We start from the raw sequence: 18245 nt of genomic DNA, 5'->3' as shown, positions 1-18245 counted from the left end.
TATTTGATTTGGTTCAAGTTGGGGAGAACGGACAAAGACCAAAAAAAACATATTTGGAGTCTTCAACACTAGCTTAAGGTTTTCGCTAAAGGCTTATGTTTGGATAAAATATTATCACAACTAGAGAATTGGTGAACTGTCCGTTAGGTTGTATTATTTGTTGGAAATTTTATTTCCAATCTTAGTTGTTTGAAAGACGAGTAAATGTACTAATTATTGGCAAACAATCAAAGAATAAAAAGAAAAAAGCTATTTATTCTTACGATCCTATCCAACATTATTATTTGATATAATCACAGTCCGAGGTAAGGATCGCCAGGATCTTGGATTCCTGATACAAAAAACTTCTGCTTACTTTTAAAATTTACAGAAAGAGCTTGAAGTTCTTGAAGATGAACAAAATAAGAAACTTCGAGGATTTCGTGAGGTGATCGACGCTATATCGACTTCTCAAAAACCAGTCGCTGCGTACAACTGCCTGAATGGTACTAATAACATTACTTGTTGTTTGAAAAGTTGGGCTAATGATGTATATTTCAGATTTTCTAAATCATTTTATATGTCAATTTGATGCAGAATTTACATTTATTCATTCGAAGTTCATCGGTCCTCTTCCTCAAAGTCCAAATGAGTTTATTTGCTCGATAAGTTTGGCTTTCCCTCGCATTGTTAAAGTGAACAATTTGTTGAAAAAAATTGGTCTTGTAAGAAAAGCAAACAATTTGCCTGTTGCTCTTTCCTACTTAAAGAGACAGTTCTTTGTTCCCCTTGATATGGAAATCCCTAACCAAGGCAAGTTAGTCTTGCATCATTTCATATTTGTTATCTCTCTCACTCTCTCTCACACACTCTCTCTCTCATCCAACATTTATGTTGACCAGTTCAGGAAAATGAAGGCAAGAACCCGGGTCACGAACCTGTTCGTACAACATATTTGTTTGCTAAATTAAGTTCTATACTGAAAATCAGTCATCAAACTGTACCTGAAGGATTAGTTTCTTCCACCAGGAACTATGCAAATATCTTCACAACGTGCTCTTCAAATCTCCGGGAATCAATCGACGAGGAAAACGCTGTACTGGATAATGTGAAAATGGTCAGCACTAAAGACTTAGTTTTCTTCTGGGGATTTAGAAGTGGGATTTCTGCTGGAGAAGTTAAGTTCCTTCTCCGAGGAACCCATGTTATATTTTGTGAAGAATTTGATATTCGAATGGTGGACAAAAGTTGTGTTGTTCTTGCTTTCTCGAACCCCAATTTTACTCAGAAATTCGTCTACCATTTTCTAACCAATATCCGTGCTGTAGGCACGGGTCATGCCTAGTGAACATATAAAATAAGACTTTTACACTTTGAAATATTTTTAGGAAACTCAAAACATGAACTTTCTATGATCCCGAAAAAAAAACAAAAGAGGAGTTGCTCAGTTTAGATAATGTTTGGTCTGGAAGAAGACCGTTATAATTAAGTATTATCGCGCTGAACAATTTTTCCAGTAAAATTATTTTTTCACATTAAATACCTACTATAATAATATTTAAAGAAAATAAATAAAAGCATATCAAGATCGATTAATTTCATTAATTTTCAGACAATACAAATGACAATTTCTCGTAACACTTAGCGAGTGCTTTTAGAATGAATGTGGGCTACTATAGTTATTGGGCCTAGCCATATTTTGAATGGGCAAAAATGGTCTTAATTCAACGGTAAGTCTATACCTATATGATGTGGGAATGGGGTTGTATTGAGTTTGGGGAGGATGTATGGTCTAAGTTTGTTCTAATTTTGATGTGGGTTTTGCTTTTGTGGGTGTTTATAAAAAATTAGGGTTTTGGTAAATATGTAAATGGTACATAATTTTGTGAATTTTGTTTGTGTTGATTAGATATTTTGGTTATACCTATATGCAACAATACAGTGGTAGTGACAACTTAACCATTTGTTTTTCTAAGCACAGGAAATAAGGATGTGAAGGCGCTACATTCGCGCACATGGCTGCTTAGAATAGGTTATGGCGGTCTAGGGTGCTTGTTGCATTGGCGGTTTGTTTCTAGGTCGTGCCAATGCCAGTCACAGATTTTTAAAGCAGATGAGTCTACCAGAGTCCATTTAGGCAACCCATTGGGACCTGTTTCATTATGGTTTAGGTTATGTTGTTCCTGCACGGAACATTACATTTTTGTGTCGCACAAAGTGAGTTATAGATGGGGCAAGATGAAGAATCTTTTATGTTGTTTTGTTCTCCCTCTTTTCCAACAATAACTTGTGGTGTTGTTTCTTCGACCTTTTCTTTGTTAATTAACCATCCCAGTAAAAAGAAGCAGATAGTATTTCGTATTACTCAAAATATAGAAGTTAAAGCGGGGAAGAAGAAGATGATCAAATCATAAATATCTGAAGAACTATCTATTTCAAGAACATAAAAGAAACATAAGAATCGAGATAAGGTAATCTGACGATTGAAACCCGTATTTAAAGAATTGGTTTGCTTCTCACACAGTGTTATTGAAAAGTATGCAATTTAAGTTTGTAAGAATTTTCTCATATTTATATTTGATGTTCACAGTGCCAGAGGCTCGGGTTACCCCTAGAACACTTGGACTACATAAATGCGATACGCTCTTTTGTATTCCTGCTTTAACGCTTTATATTCCAGTCGTAAAACACAAATCGTTTCACCTTCTCACGAATTCGTATCATGTTTTCATTTTAGGAAGAATTTTCACCTAAAGAGAAGGATCTTCTGGTCAAAGGCGTTGAGGTAGTTGTATTTGATTTTTTTTTCTCTTTCATTTCACACTTATTTGATTCAAATCTCAATTGGGTTTTGCACGAACTATATCTAAACTCCTTCTGTAATCTATTTTTCAGAATTGGGGGAATTGTAATTTACGGATCTCTTTGATTGAAACTTTAAGGGTTTTAATTGATTCACTGATTGAGTTCAGTAATGGATATTTTTAAAAGTGGGTGGTTTTCTTAAATTGATAATCGACAATTATGTCGTCGGTTAGATGCCATCAAATGCATTCTCAAAGTAGGTTTTCAATTATTTTCTAATTTCTTATCTATTTAATTGAAAATTCTTGCGTTTTATTTGATTCATTGATGCCGTGAAGTGTTTCGTTTTGTTATCAATTAAGGTAGAGAGAAGGATCAAAGGTTGAGCCTTTGATCCTCGAGTCTGTTGCAATACCGTGGTCAGGAACAAATTGAAATAAACTCAAAGTTAAGAGTAGTTCAATATTCTCAACAGCAACCAGTACATAATGATAACATTTTCCCTTCTCCAACAGATCAGAAGTTCTCACTTGGTAGCTGCTTCTGAGTTGATAGTTTTATCAAGAGGTTTGGTAAATTCTTTTATCAGTGAGACCTTCCGACTACATAGGGTATGGTTATAGTTATTGTGGGCCACATGGGCTTATCACAACTTTTGCTAACTATGGCTTTTTTTCTTTTATGAAGATGGTAACTATGGCTAAGGAGTTGGCTATATTACATTACTTTTGAATTTAAGCATGTATGATTTGTTCTTTTTTAGGTTTGTTAAGTATCTTCCTTACAAGTTGGATAGGTATTTTTCAACAAAAAAAAAGGGTTATTTCCCTAATGGCCCCCAACTTTGTGACCAGCTTCCCGCCTGGCCTCCTACTTTACGAGAAATACCCATATGGCCCCCTTCCGTTATAACACCGTTACTCTCTCTCCTCCATCTCTTTTTCTCTCACTGCCATGTCACTTTGTGACCAGCTTCCCGCCTTGCCCCCTACTTTACGAGAAATACTCATATGGCCCCCTTTCGTTATAACACCGTTACTCTCTCTCCTCCATCTCTTTTTCTCTCACTGCCATGTCACGCCACATCATCTGTTAGCCACCTCATCACCTTCTCCGGCAGAGGTCGCTGGCCGGCCAAATTTCCGACCGGCGACCTTAAAACTAAATTTTTTTTTTCATCTTTTTCCTTTCTCTCTCTCTCATCTTCTTCCTCTCTCTCTCATCTTCTTCCTCTCTCTCTCATCTTCTTCCTCTCTCTCTCTTCCCCTTTCTTCCTCTCTCTCTAAAATGGCCGGCGAAGGGGGGGACCCTTCTCTTGAGGCCGAAAATTGATGCATGAGGGAAACGCGTGCGTGAATTTTTTGTAGCTGTGCGAAAAACGTGTGTGATTTCGTTTATGTACGCAACACGTGTTTGTACTATTTTCAAAATAATATTTTTTTTTGAAGATTGGAAAATTGTTCGGACCGACGTTGGTGGGATTTATCTTAATTATTAATGTGTGAGTTTTTGTTATAATTTACAAAAAAAAAAAAAAAAAATTAAAACTAATTAAAGTTAAAAAAAAAAGTGAATAATTAATTTCTTTAATTTTTTTTTTCGGGAAAGATTCTAGAAAGAAACTCACTCGTGATTGGGGCCGTTGTTCAACGGGCCAGATTATACAGTTGGATAAAGATGGGGCATTTTTGTAGGTTATAAATAATCGTCTAATCGCATACGAGCAGCCAGTTTGACAAACCCTAGAAAGAAAAACCATGGAGGTGGAAAACGATGCGATGTTGTTCAACCAACTCCGTAACCCGAAAAGTCATAAACGAGATGAAAACATTAATTATGATGAAGAGTCGAAAGTTTTAATGACGAAACTGAAGGTTGCTAGGTATATATGGATCACCACTTCTTCTTCTTCTTTATCTCTTTTTTCCCCAATTTTGACGATTGTGATTTAGGGCTTCAATTTGATTACTATTGATAAGATTTCTTTGTTTATAGTCTATGTTTAGATTTAATTCTATTCCTGCTTCTAATATTATGTTATAAATCTATTCCTGCTTCTAGTATTATGTTATAAATCTTATTCTCGGGTGCCTTGTTTGGATGAAGAAATTTGTAACCTAGGTTAAGATTCATAATTTAATACTATTGTTTTAGTTCTGAAGATGTCATGATTATAGAGTTGCAGATTAATAATTTCATGAGTTAAACCCTAGCTTTTGGATGAGATTGTTGCTGTAATTTATGTTTTTAGTCCCTTCTATCATTTGGGGTACATGTTATATTGATGAGTAAACCCTAGCTCTTGGATGAGATTGTTGCTGTAATTTATGTTTTTAGTCCCTTCTATCATTTGGGGTATATGTTATATTGATTAGTAAACCCTAGCGCTTGTTCATGAGATTGATGTTGAGTACCATCGGCAACGGCTCTATTTTACGTTTTTATTCTGTCCGATCATTCGGGGTATAGTATGTTATAATGATGAAAATTAAGAATACATCTTATGAGATACTATAAGTTTGCACAATCTTTTGATATAGACTTAAGTTAGCAATTGATTAATTAATTTTTCTCCATGGTGGTGTTGTTGTCGTTGTTGTTTCAGGGAAGAGGTTCTTCAATATCTCAATTACTGGAAGGTCTTGCCATTTGAAGATCAGGTGAAGGAAGGTGTGAAATTTGTTATGGATTGTCCCATCAAGGATGTGGAGAAAGAGAGACCTATGCTGAAGCTAATGGAGGGAGTTACGGAAAAAGAGATACTAACCGAAATCAAGCTCTATAAGGTATAACAATAATAATAATAAAATTGGAATTCTATTGTTATTATATCTTTTTAAGGTATTTTTCGTCAACCTAATTTACCTTTCTTTTCTTAGGAAATGATTAGTTTGTGTTATGCCGAACATGACGCCTTCTGCGACAAGGTTAGAAAAAAACATGATCCTCAATGGTTGGCGTGTATGAGAAAATTAAGAAAGGTATTATTTGTAAAGTCTCTCTCTCTGTAATAATGCTATTATGGAGTTTTTGTTTTGGGTCTGATATTTGTATCTAATATGAAACAGATTGAAAATTTTCGCCAAAAGATAAGTGAAGACCCCGTTCGTCGAAAATTATCCTCATATTATATCGTTGAGGTATTTGAGAAACTTGACGATTTTGACGGAGAAGAAGAAGTAGAAATTGAAGAAACAACCTATGAGGTATATAGTTAAATTATTTTTGAGTTGTTGTTTTTATAAGGTCTGGCATAACATTTGCAATTTGTAGGATCTGAGGAACCGTCTTGATGGACTGGTAGATCTGCATCGTACTTGTCATCTTGTCGATCCTTTACATGATGTGATCGTGAATGGGTCGTTTTTAATGTACTTTTTGGAAAATGCCCTGTCATTCAGGGAAATGATAGAAGAGGGGGAGTTGGATCCAAGACTATGGATGAAATAGATGGGATATTCGTGGATGCTACATTTTGTGCTTTTGTTTATAATGGTGACAGAGTAATTATTGACCTAATTTTACTCTATGGTATTCGAGTGTGGATGATCAAGTGTTATTTTGTAGTATTTTATCTTGATATTTCTTGTCTAAAGATTAAATGTTCTACATCTTTCTTTGTTTTCATTAATGGAGTAGAAAAGAAACAAATACCCAACTTGAAGTTCGGTTCATTTTAGTGATCAAGTATCATTTGGGTTCTTTCTTTCTTACCTTCTTGATATCTTGTCTAAGCTTAAATGTTCTTTCTCTCTCTCTGTCTAATGAATTAGATGCACGTAATTGGAGAAAGAAATGTTATGGATTTTTTAAGGCAATTTAGAGTAATTTCAGATTTCTTACTCCCACTCTCATCCAAAAGCTTGAAATGCTTGATTAAAAGTGCGTTATTCTGTTGGAGAGGAAATCCTATGAAAGATGGAGAAAGGAAGTTGAAGATGAAGTGGTTTGAAATTTAGATAGTTGTTTGGAGTCATGTTTTATTCAATTGTGTATCTTAGAGAGGGATAGGTGAGGATGAAGCTTGCAGTATGGACTCTAGTGTTTAGACTACGAAGATGAAGAAGCTATTAACTTGGGGAGTAAAGGTGAGAAACAAAAAGACGAGAGAGAAAGACCGCATATAGATAGGGAGTAGTAGAGAGAGAGAGAGAGAGAGAGGGAGAGAGGTCTTTATATTTACTCTTTATCCATATGAAGAGAGGCGTTCTCTGATTAGAGAGGGGTCACAAATTTCCCATATTTTGGAGAAAATCTGGAAACACAAATATTCATTTGCCTTAGTTGGTTACCAAATATAAGAAAGTAGAAAAAATTTGAGCAAATATATCTACTTTCTACAGGAAAATTGTGTATCAACTTTAAGTGTTCTTTTCTATTATCTATTCTTAAGTCTCGTGTTGTAACAAAAAAGAAAAGAAAAATACCTTCTTCATGTCTTTTCCAAGCTTAAATGTTGGCCGCGGCTAGGGGTGGCAATTTGGTCCGAACCGGCGGGTTTTTCCCCGAACCCGCCCCTAATGGAACGGGTTTTACCGCCCCGTTTATTAAATGGGACGGTAATGGTATGAAGATAAAACCATTTACCGGGTTCGGGGCGGGTTTGGGATTAGGTAGTAAAACCCGCCCCGCCCCGATTAAATATGTTATGTTATTATATATACAATAGGTTTCTAGAACTTTTTATCTTATATTATCAATTTAACTATTTTATATTTTATATTTTATATTGTGTAATAAGTCATAGTGTTTACAGTTGATAAAACCAAATGTTAAAAGTTTTGTTTATAATATTTATATTATTTTGAATCTAACTTATTTGAAATAAAAATATGAAATTTATGTTTAAATCCGACCCGCCCCGCACCGTTTCATGTTAAACGGGGCGGGGCGGGTCGGTAATGGTTAAGTAATTTCTAGTTGGAACGGATATGGTAATTAAATACCCACCCCGGAATTTTTTTTTTTTTAATAAAGTGGCCGGCCGGAATTTTTTATTCCGGCCGGCAACATCCCGCGCGGAGAAGAAGGGTGAGGTGGAGAGGAGGTGGTGTGGTGGAGAAGAGATTAGATGAGGTGGACAAACAAAAAGAAAAAATAAAAATTACAGAAATGCCACCGGGGTAGAATTGGGAGGTTGGATAAAATTTGGGGCCAAATAGGAAATTTTTGGGGCTAAAACGAACTGCCGGACACTTATAGGGGCCAAAACGGCCAGTTGATCACAAATCGGGAGCCAAAACGGAATTAACCCATTTAGTAACTACACATGTATAAGATTGAATTTTTATATAGTTTTCCGCTTGGATTCGGATATAAACAGAAAACACATGAAGTGATCTCAGGTTCAGCTCACTTGGTAACTGAAGCTATATCACAACTCCATGGTCTTGATCTCATCCAATGGTCACACCTGATTTACCGACGAGCTTAGTTTGGACGAGCATGAGTGCACGACGTAGCTCATTTCTCTTTTTAAATCGTGGTCGTCTACCTAAACCACTTCCTGGTTCAATGGTTCTACATTCATCTTGAAAATATAGAGGTAGCAATTCGATTTTCATTAGAGATGAAAAATCCATGATTTAACGAAAATGTGTTACTACCACTAAATAGGTATAATCACTTTTTTTTTTTTGTTGAAATAGGTATAATCACTTAAAAATGAGAAACAACTTCTAAAATGCAGTTGCCAACACAAGATAAAAAAACAACATTTACCAACCCAAAAAAGCTTAAATTGCACCCAATATGTGTGACCCTATAAATCACATAATATTAAGGTCTTCAAGAAGTTAAAATTGGACTCTGTTTCATTCTATTAAGTTTAATGTTTCTAACTTTTAAAGTGGACTTCTTCAATTATCATTTTATTTTATACCACAAGACCTAACATATTACATTTCGTATTCCGTAGGTATTCGGTAGATTGACAACTAGATACAGTGGTATCCATAAAACAAGCCACTAGAGCCAAACAAAAAACAGTGCAAAAACTATTGACTTTCTTTTTGTTGAAAAAAAAACATTAGATTCTTTGAGCGATACTAAGTTTAGTATTTTATCTCATCTGGTGACTCCGAACAAATAGACCAGACGATTGAAAAAACAAACACCTCATCATGAATGTTAGATCCGATAGAATTATAAAAATCGTCAACGAAAACATAAACAACACAAAATAACCTTAAAACGAAAATATGCTTCCCTCAAATTTATAATTTATTATTAATTAACAGAACAACTCTCCTCTGTTTCACTCTCTCTCTAACCAATAGGCCCTGTTCATTTTAGCAAAAACTATTTCCTCCACTAATCACAGAGCTATTCCTATTAACCATAGATGGAATTTCAAAATGCCATAGTTTTCCCACTTGTTTTACCAAATACTTTTCACATAAAAACTCTAACCCAAACATTTTCTCAACTTTTCTTTCCACATCATGTAAAAATACATGAGTCACCCCCGATCCTTTCCGATTCCTAGCCATCACCGCCGCTGAAAATATCGCCGCCATCCGACCAGGTGCCTCTGGATAATACCCTCTCGGTGCATCAATCATAATCAAATCCCATTCTTTATCATAAACTTCATCTACTAATCCAATTAGAGCTAATTTACACTTAATATTACCTTTAAGATAAGCATTATCTGGTAAACAACTCGGTTCCGATTTATAAGATTTGATTAAATCGTTCGATTCAGAGAGATGGGTTCGATAATTCACAGTTTGAACATTAAGAAAAGGTGCATCTTTTAATACATTTTTAACCCATTTTGGATCTTCTTCAAGAAATAAAGTAGTTCCATGAGGATTAAAAGATGCCCACATTAATGAATCACGACCTAATCCAAAGACTAAGAAATTACAAGGTGATAAGGATTTAAGAACATCAAATGAAACCCTAATTTCATCAATTGTTTGTTGTGGGATTACCTTTGTTGTTGCGTAATGAAGGATCGAGAGGAGTTGAATTGATGTTGGGTTTGAATCGGTGGTGGTGAGTTTAGAACGGAGGAAAGAAGATGGGGTTTGAATAAAACTAGTAATAAGAATTGAACCGATTACAAAACCGGCGATTCCGATTACTATGAATCGGAGATTTTGAGGGGGGATTTGGGTTTTCTTCATTTTTTTTGTTGGATTTGATTTTTTTGTTGTGTGAAATTTGGGTGGGGTTTTGATCTTCATTTATAAATCATGAAGATTTTGAGGAGGTGTGGGTTGGTGGGGGAAAAGGGAATGAAGGAGAGAGATAGAGGAGATCACGTTTGAGAGGGAAATAATTTTGTTGGCAAAAACTACCTTTTATTGAAGAGAATAATCAATTAGGATCATAAATAAGGGGGTGTATTAATGAATAAATGTAAACATTACTATTAAGGGAAGTTTTATAGGGCCTCCCCAATTTTGTTAATGGCCAGCGCTGAGGAAAGCTAAAAAGATTCCAGGGTTTGAAATTCTAAAGGGAATATGTAAAATTGTGAAAAGTTTCCGAGGCAACGTATTTTATGGGGAATATGGTTCAAAATAAAAAACTCTCTACCTCACCTCACCTCCCTCCACCTCACCTTTCTCTCTCCACCTCATCTTCTCTCTCTCTTCTCCGATTAGGTTCCGGGCGGCGACCATGAAAAAAAAATTCACTCTTCTCGCTCTCTCTCTAGAAACTCCGGTGAAGGGGTTTCCCTTCGCCGGAGTTTCTAGAGAGAGGAGTGAGTGAAATTTTTTTTTTCATGGTCGCCGACCGGAAAATTTTCCGGCTTGCGACCTAATCGGAGAAGAGAGAGAGAGAAAATGGTAGGTAGAGAGAAGATGAGGTGGAGAGAGAGAGAGAGAGAGAGACGTGAGGTGGGGGTTTTTTATTTTTCCCTCTAACAACTTACAAAATAAAATTGTCAAACAAAATTGACCAATTTTTGACCAAGTCTTCATTACCCCGGAAACTATTTTGCTTTCCTCAAAGCGCTGGCCTTGTTAAAAGGCCTCCCCATGAACTATTTCACTTGGTAAATTATCATTGAGGGGAGGCTTTTTAACAAAAATGAGGGGGTCCTATAAAATATCCCTACTATTAATGAATAAAGAAAGCAAAAATCTCAACTTCATTAAAATAAATAAATTAGGGGTGTATTAAGAAGGATATAATTTTGACACGTCCCACCATCTGCTGAGAGTCTTGCGACAGTTTTAAATTCTTAGTGCATCTATTCACGACCTTTTGACTCAACCTCCCAAATGACATTCAAATTACCCTGCTCCCACTGTGAACCGAAATTGGATTCTAGAATTTTGAAGTAGATGCACTACCAACTAGACTAGCAGTTGTTCTTTTAACAAAAAAAAAACCAACAGTTGTTGATAATTATGCAATACGTGTAATTGTATATTCAATGCATGAAAAAAATATGCGACCCCTAGTTAGCCTTTTATAAACTAGACTGGGCCCAAATTTATTAAATAGTGGCCTAGTTAAAGTCAGAAATGTGGGCTTATGTAGTTTGGTGCCCTAGGCCCAAATACTTATAGTCCGTACTTAGAGGTCCTGGCTGGTGAACTATCATGGCCTGCAGGTACGGAAGGTCTAAAGTGGAACCCATTTTCCTGCGCCTCCTGGAGTAAACCATCTTAACCGTAGACCCAAGCCGTTAGTTATTGATATTATCCCTGTCACCTAGTCACAAGCCCAACTGGCACAAAATTTGGTTCCTTCTGAAGGCTTCCATGAGCCTGCTTAAAAGCTTTCGACATTAGTTAAGCTTGAGTTGACACCTATAACTAGCCTAGACTCGCGCGATCAGACAATCAATCACAAGGCCAAACACCTAACCAAACACAAATATTTTGACAAATCAATTTATGTAGAGTCATAACATGATGGACCTAACAGTCAGACGTAGCCTAATCCACCCTAACTCAAAAAAGGACCGTGTTTTTCAGATTCAAAAACCACAAAAACGTAATAGCTGATGAGAATAGTCCCACTCAACAAAAAAAAAACTCCAAATTAGAAATGTGATATATGCAAATTGTGTTCTTCGATTTGCTATCTTCACACTTATTTTTGACATTGGACAGAGTGGAAAGTTTTCCATAAAATAAATACGTCTACACAAACCAAGAGCATCGCGTAAAAACTAAGAGAACTCACCAAAAACTTGTGCAAACCAATCAAATAAAATACCCCACAAAACTTGTTTGTATGCTAAAAACTATATTAACTATATTATATACTATTCCATATCTTCTTATGTAATCAAAACTTAAAATTGAAAAAAGACAATAAAAATGGGAGAAAATGTGCATGAAGAGTTGAGCCCATTGAGCCACGATAGTGAAATAATAAAACCTTGAAAGTTTGATGTAATGACAGCACTCCAAATTTGAAAAACCCAAGTCTGAAGTCTTCAACCATATCTAGCTACCCATCAAGGTAGCCATTAATGGAAACAACCACCTCAAACAGATAGCTATTTATTACACATACCACCCACTTGCTCTTAACTTCTTCTGTTCATATATAATTCATAGTCTAGTGAGATTTTATTGATATTACAATTCTAGCTAGCTAATATGAAGAAGATGATCTATTCATTGTTGTTTCTATTGAGTTTGTTCTTGTTTATTGGTTATGGGTTTTCAGCAGGAACTCCTTCTGTTCAAGATGAATGTAGTAATGAGTTAGGAAACGTGGTTTCATGTCTAACTTATGCTACTGGGAAGTCGACGAAGCCTACCGATCAATGTTGTTCTTCTGTGAAAGAAATTAGAGAGAGTAAACCTGTTTGTTTATGCTACTTAATTCAACAAGTTCATAAGGGTGGGGCTAATGTTAAAAGTATGGGTCTTCAAGAAGATAAGTTGCTTGAACTACCTACTGTTTGTAAGCTTGGTGCTGCAAATATAGAAAAATGCCCTAGTAAGCTCTCTCTCTCTCTCCTCATACTACCCAAAATGTGAAACCCTTGCTAGCATTAGTACTAAACTTAGCTCAAGAATTAGCTAAATTTGGAGTTTTGGGAAGTTGAAGAAATCAAGTACTATTAGATCTATCAAAATCCACATATAAAATGATGAACCTCACATTTTTGGAAGGTTTGGGTGGTTGAAATTCACAAGTAATCTATCAAACCTCTAGTGTCACATACCACTTTTCATAAGGTTTGATTCCTCAAGTAGGTAACCAAAAAAAACAAAGGTGACAGAATGCCCAAAAAGCATGAGCGAAATCAAGGTGAAATCCGGCGTGGACGACTAGATTTCACACAACAATGTTAGAGAGTGAAACAGGGAATGAAATTTTACCGTCCACGTTAGATCCCAACTATATTTAGGCCAATATTTTCAGGCATTCAATCATTTTTATTAAAAGTATAAAATGAAAAGTAGTTACCATGATCTTAAAGGTTACTATTTACTATGACATTCGGAGTAGTTATGAATGTTTGAGTGATGGTTTATGTGCTTATTTCATCTTAATTTTTCTTGTGGCAGAGCTTCTGAGCTTATCTCCAAGTGATCCAGATAATGCAATATTTAAGAATTCTTCATCACCAGGTAAGATGATTTATATGCACATTACTTAACTTGCATTATTTAGCTACCCCACTTGTGTTATAGTGCTGATTCATGTCAACCTCTTGTCATGGATGCAGCGACTCCGGCTATGCCGGGTACTACCCCAACAACTCCGGCTAGTTCAGCTGCCACAGGGAAAGCGAATGATGGCTCCACGGGCGTAATGCTTAAACCTCATCTTCCAGTTCCGGTGGTTTTGATTGCTTCTGTATTCCTGGCTGGATTTATATCCATGTCTGTGTAGGTATGAACATGATGTAATGTGGAATGAGGAATGAGGGTTATTGTGAGTTTTTACCTAGTCAGAGATCTATTCTAGTTCTCTTATTCCACTTTGTTTGAATCACTTTGTATGTTCGGGTAATGTTGGTTTTGCTTCGATGTCTCTCTCCGTCTATGTATTATCAGATACACTATTGTGGTTTTTTGTTCTTTGAACTCTGTTTATAGTTTGAATTAACTTGAGTCGGATTTTAGAATATTTATTCTTATCTTGACTCGTATAAGTGACTGATTAGTAAGATTGACGTTGAGTCTTTTTTTTTACTCAGACGAGTCATGAAACAGAGAGAGAGAGAGAGAGACAAAAAAACATAAAGTAAATGAATAGCTATTGATTAAATGGTGAAGAGCAATGCTACTTCGGCCTAAAAAAAGGGGGGTCAATCACAGGTCAATGCTGATGGTGTGACCCCCTTGAGAAACCTTTTCACTGTCTAAACGAACACCAACGAGACCCGGTCACATCAACATCAGCCTTTGGTCGGCTCCAAACGGAGACCTCCCACATGATTCCCCACTTTGTTAATTTACTTCAACTTTGACTTTCAAACGAAATTAAATGAAGAAGTATGATGAAACTTGAAGGTGATGACTGATGAGGAACCCTATAGTTTTCAAATTTCTGTTCATACCCACCCACCCACCCAAGACTTCGATCCTGTGAAAGTAGTTTGAAAAAGAAATCCCCATCTACATAAATCCAAATGTAATTCAACTCGCAAGAGAAATTTTTCTTTACCCCGTAGTTTTACTCAGAATTTGACTTAGAAGATAATCCCCACATCTACCTGAGAACGAAGATTATATAATCCAAATGTATTCTCTCTTTAACTGAGGGTGATCTTGATCATTTAGGATCGGGTAGAATAAGAGGAACGGAAGTGGTCAGAGGAATCAGTTCACAGGTTGTGAAACAACAAGAGCGGCAAAGTCACTGCTTGTGGAGTGAGTTTGTTGTTGGATCTTTTATTGTTTAACAAGATACTTGGGCAAGGATAGGTGATGTTATCACCGATGAAGGACTACTCAACACCGGTCAAGGGTAGAGCCAGGGTGGGGTGAACCGACTCTTGTAAGGGTAGAAAGATTAGTGTTAAGAGAGCACTAGGCTATGGTGTCAAAGGCGTGCTTAAGTGACCAAGGCGCCAAGTTAGCAAGGAGGTCGCCTCTTTTAGAGGCGATTTCCCTTGGTTTCTCCGGGTGGCGACTCAAGACGCTTAGGCGAGCGCCTCGCCTCGGGGAAGCGAGCCCAGGTCCTAGTCGAGCTGATGGGTGCCATCAGAAAATGTTTCAACCAAGGCCAACAACATATCAAAATCGTTTTCCAACTTCAATTCAAATCGCTTTCTCTCTCTAACGAATTTCCTAAAACGACTGGTTCGTTTTGCCCCCTACCCCTAAGTGTTCTTCCCTTTTTCTCTCCAACAGCTTTTTCAACTTTTATTTTCTTCCCTTCACTTTCTCTCTCTAGCACGGCCCCACTCTATCTTATCTCTCTAACACAATAGCTTTTGGTGTTTTGTTCTTCATTAACTTTCTTTTTCTTTAAATCTTTATTATTACTTGAACTATTAATGAAACTGTTGCCTTTGTCTTTGTCTGAGGCGGCCGCCTAAGCGCGCCAAGGCGAGACGATGGATTTGCAGCCTCGCGTTGCCTCAAACAACATAGGCACTAGGCCAATGTTTAACAGAAGTAGAACCAGACAAAGAGGCTTGCAACCTGGTCTGCGCACTAACGGCCAAATTACCTACCACATATCTATTTTTTCTATGTATAAGCAATAAATTTTTCTAATTGTTAGTTTTCTTCCGCATTATGATGGCGATTTCAGAATGCAATTCATGGAATTTTAACTATTAAAACCACATTGAATTTTTTAAGTTCAAGTCGAAGTGATGGACTCTTATTAAGATGAAGTTTTTGCTACCCTTCGGAATTTAGTCGAAAAATTGCTAGTTTTAAAGATACAGGTAGGGCACAGACTAGCCACAACCTGTGCATGTTTCTCTGCATATCCTTAAAATGGTCATCAATGATCTGAATTCTATGAGTTAAGATGATGTTTCCTAATCTCTAGTCTCATAAGCATTAATATTCAAAGATCACAGAATCCAAAGTATATGCTAAACCATCGAAACAATAAACACAAGAAACTGCACGAAGAATACTAAACCAACCCAAAGACATAAAGATGAGTTGAAATGAGAGCTAAATTGAGATGAATTAAGTGCAAAGATAACATGATTTCCAATTCAGGAAGTAAAGTAGCTCAAAAAGAAAACATATAATCCTCAAGTCATATCCACTTTCAAGTTGTTTGTATGTTAAAAAAGAGAGAACCTAGAGAGGTGTAATGGAATCCTTCTTTCCTTATCACCACCACCACCACCACCACCACCATGTAGTTGTTCCTGCAGTTCCGAAGTAGTATTTCTTCAGCCTTCAATTAGCTTTAAAATAAATATTAAGAGCTAACCATGGAAGAAAAAAATGGTATCCTGGACCTGTTGTTTGCCCCCAAACTTCTATACACTCCTAGTGTATTCAAAATCGTAACTCCAAGAGAAATAGTGATCCTATAAGTTAATTGTCATTTGCAAATACATACAACTATTAGAAATGCCGAAGTGCTACAATTACTTACACGTCTTACTCAATGCGTTAATGACACAATACGTATCTTTCATTATAAACCATTGAGATTTTCAAAAACCAGTTAACAAAATATGTGGTCAAGACTCAAGACTCCGAAAGATGTTACATCAGGTTCTGAGTCAAAACTTTGAATAAGACTCGAGGCGAAAGAAGCATTTCTTTTTTACTATAAACTTATATTTTTTTACTATAAATCGGATAAACTCCGAACCAGAAATACCTTCCATTGTTCTATACATCGATTGGGCGAGAAACATATACCCATCAATTTCCCTTTGTAAAAACATAGGGCGGCCGAACATGAAACAAAATGAACAACCAACATTTGAGGTGAACTTTCTTTCTCTAGAAGAGCCGGAAATCTTGGTCGTCCATCTCGTTTAGGACAATCAAGATTTACGGCCCCCCTATCACGACTGCTAACACAATGCCACTATTGAACAAATCATAGCTCTTGACAGAAATACAACAAGTCTACTTACTAACCATTTCAACTTGCATGAATTCCATTTCGAAAATTACCCAATACAAACTAAAAGTAAGCATTTATTCAATCCATCTAACAAGGTTTCCGAGCTTGATTGAAAATTAAGAAGTGGGATCATGAAATCAATCAATTATCTTTCTACTATTCTTTAATCTGCAAATTGAGCATAAAATTTTTACCTAACCAGAGCCAACGATGATGTTGTTAATGGGAATGAAGATCAACTTCACGAAAAACCCGACGAATCCCATCACAACGAATCCAATAGCCGTACGGAAAGCCACTTTTGTGAATTCTATATCAAATCAAAGACAAAATAACCACCAAATTCACCATTATAGTAAAAAAAAAAATCAGAATTTGGAATGAAATTCATCAAAACAAGATAAATATGTGCAAAATTTGATAGATCTGATTGATTTCAAAGTTAGATCGGGGAGGATAAAGTTTTTTATACCTTTACGATCGGGCTTGTGGCATCTTTTGACGAGACGAACGCTGTCTTTGGCGAACTCTCTCAAAGGATCGACGGCTGAATCAATGGCGTCCATGTTCTGTTGGATAGAGAAAGAGAGAGAGAAACCCTAGATCTGAAAGAAGGATCTGTTTCAACCTAGAGAGAGAGAGAGAGGAGATGATGAATTTATGTCAACTATGTACGAGAGGAAAGAAGGAAATAGGAACCTCTTGTGCCTGCCCCAATAAGATTTTATATGCTGACAGTGGTTCAGGGACGGATCTACATGCAGGCCAAAGGGGGTCATGGCCCCCCTTGACTTGCTGTAAATTGTTTAAGAAATGCTGATTGCTCTCTGGTTTTTCGTATAAATAAAGTTCGAGTCATAACCATAACATATATGTAGCGTGGGTGAGATGGTAGAGGTCTGAGTTTCAGAGGTGAGACACTTGGGTTTGAGCACTGGTAGACTTAGATTTTTCACTTTTTTTTTTTTGTTCGGCCCCCCTTGACTACTACTCCTAGTTCCGTCCCTGGTTCAGTTGGTAGTGCATGTACTCCTATATTCTGGAGGTTGGTCCAGGTTCGATTACCAGCAATCTCAACTTTTGGAGATAAGTTTGAGAAGCGTAATTTTAACCATCGAAGAGGAGAGGATATTCTAAAAGAGATACACTCCTCTCTTGGTTTTTTCATATTGGGGCTCAACAACGCACTTACAACAATTGATTAAGTTGCCATGTTTGCCCGGACACGTGAATGTCTAGTCTCTAGCATGCCATAGACCTTCGTCGGTTGTGTTGAGACCATACGAGGACCAGCTGTGAACCACTAATCAAGCCCTTGACTAGAGAGAATCATCAATAGATCAACTCCAATCTCTAGTCCTATTGTGGCCTGTGAGCTTAGTATTTCTGGCTCTCTCCTACATAGTCTACAAAAGGACTGTGCTGGGCCGAAAACGGCACATGGTGGGCCAAAAGGCTGGCCAAGCAAA

The 18245-nt window shown here is 36.7% G+C and overlaps 3 protein-coding genes, 1 long non-coding RNA gene and 1 pseudogene across 5 annotated transcripts; 3 read left to right on the top strand and 2 right to left on the bottom strand.

Annotated features, from left to right (window-relative positions):
* Nucleotides 1–581: 581 nt before the first annotated feature.
* LOC147542473 (uncharacterized) lies at nt 582–1278 on the top strand. The gene is made up of 2 exons (XR_015224045.1): nt 582–792; nt 882–1278. It is a non-coding gene; the product is annotated as an uncharacterized LOC147542473 (long non-coding RNA).
* A 2572-nt stretch (nt 1279–3850) lies between these two features.
* LOC147542472 (uncharacterized) lies at nt 3851–6497 on the top strand. The gene is made up of 6 exons (XM_086636699.1): nt 3851–4164; nt 4393–4666; nt 5390–5570; nt 5664–5765; nt 5853–5990; nt 6058–6497. Exons 2-6 carry the CDS (start codon nt 4542–4544, stop codon nt 6232–6234), a joined length of 723 nt encoding a protein of 240 aa, XP_086492825.1. The 5' UTR covers nt 3851–4164; nt 4393–4541; the 3' UTR covers nt 6235–6497.
* A 2491-nt stretch (nt 6498–8988) lies between these two features.
* Nucleotides 8989–10089, bottom strand: LOC147542471 (arabinogalactan O-methyltransferase 1 pseudogene; annotated as a pseudogene). The gene has a single exon (XR_015224316.1). The product of XR_015224316.1 is annotated as an arabinogalactan O-methyltransferase 1 pseudogene (transcript).
* A 1939-nt stretch (nt 10090–12028) lies between these two features.
* Nucleotides 12029–13799, top strand: LOC147542470 (non-specific lipid transfer protein GPI-anchored 1-like). Its single transcript, XM_086633761.1, has 3 exons — nt 12029–12705; nt 13281–13343; nt 13442–13799. Exons 1-3 carry the CDS (start codon nt 12360–12362, stop codon nt 13606–13608), a joined length of 576 nt encoding a protein of 191 aa, XP_086489887.1. The 5' UTR covers nt 12029–12359; the 3' UTR covers nt 13609–13799.
* Nucleotides 13800–15841: 2042 nt separating this feature from the next.
* On the bottom strand, nt 15842–17433 carry LOC147542469 (secE/sec61-gamma protein transport protein). The gene is made up of 3 exons (XM_086633759.1): nt 17249–17433; nt 16971–17086; nt 15842–16060 (listed from the first exon to the last, which is right to left on the bottom strand). Exons 1-2 carry the CDS (start codon nt 17340–17342, stop codon nt 16971–16973), a joined length of 210 nt encoding a protein of 69 aa, XP_086489885.1. The 5' UTR covers nt 17343–17433; the 3' UTR covers nt 15842–16060.
* Between the last annotated feature and the right edge of the window lie 812 nt (nt 17434–18245).

The sequence above is a fragment of the Eschscholzia californica genome, unplaced genomic scaffold, assembly GCF_041429995.1.
Source record: "Eschscholzia californica isolate CP2 unplaced genomic scaffold, dmEscCali1.0.p SCAF_4, whole genome shotgun sequence".
NCBI classification, from domain to species: domain Eukaryota; kingdom Viridiplantae; phylum Streptophyta; class Magnoliopsida; order Ranunculales; family Papaveraceae; genus Eschscholzia; species Eschscholzia californica.
Note: the sequence above shows the minus strand (reverse complement) of the source record. Positions and strands in the feature narration are given on the sequence as shown.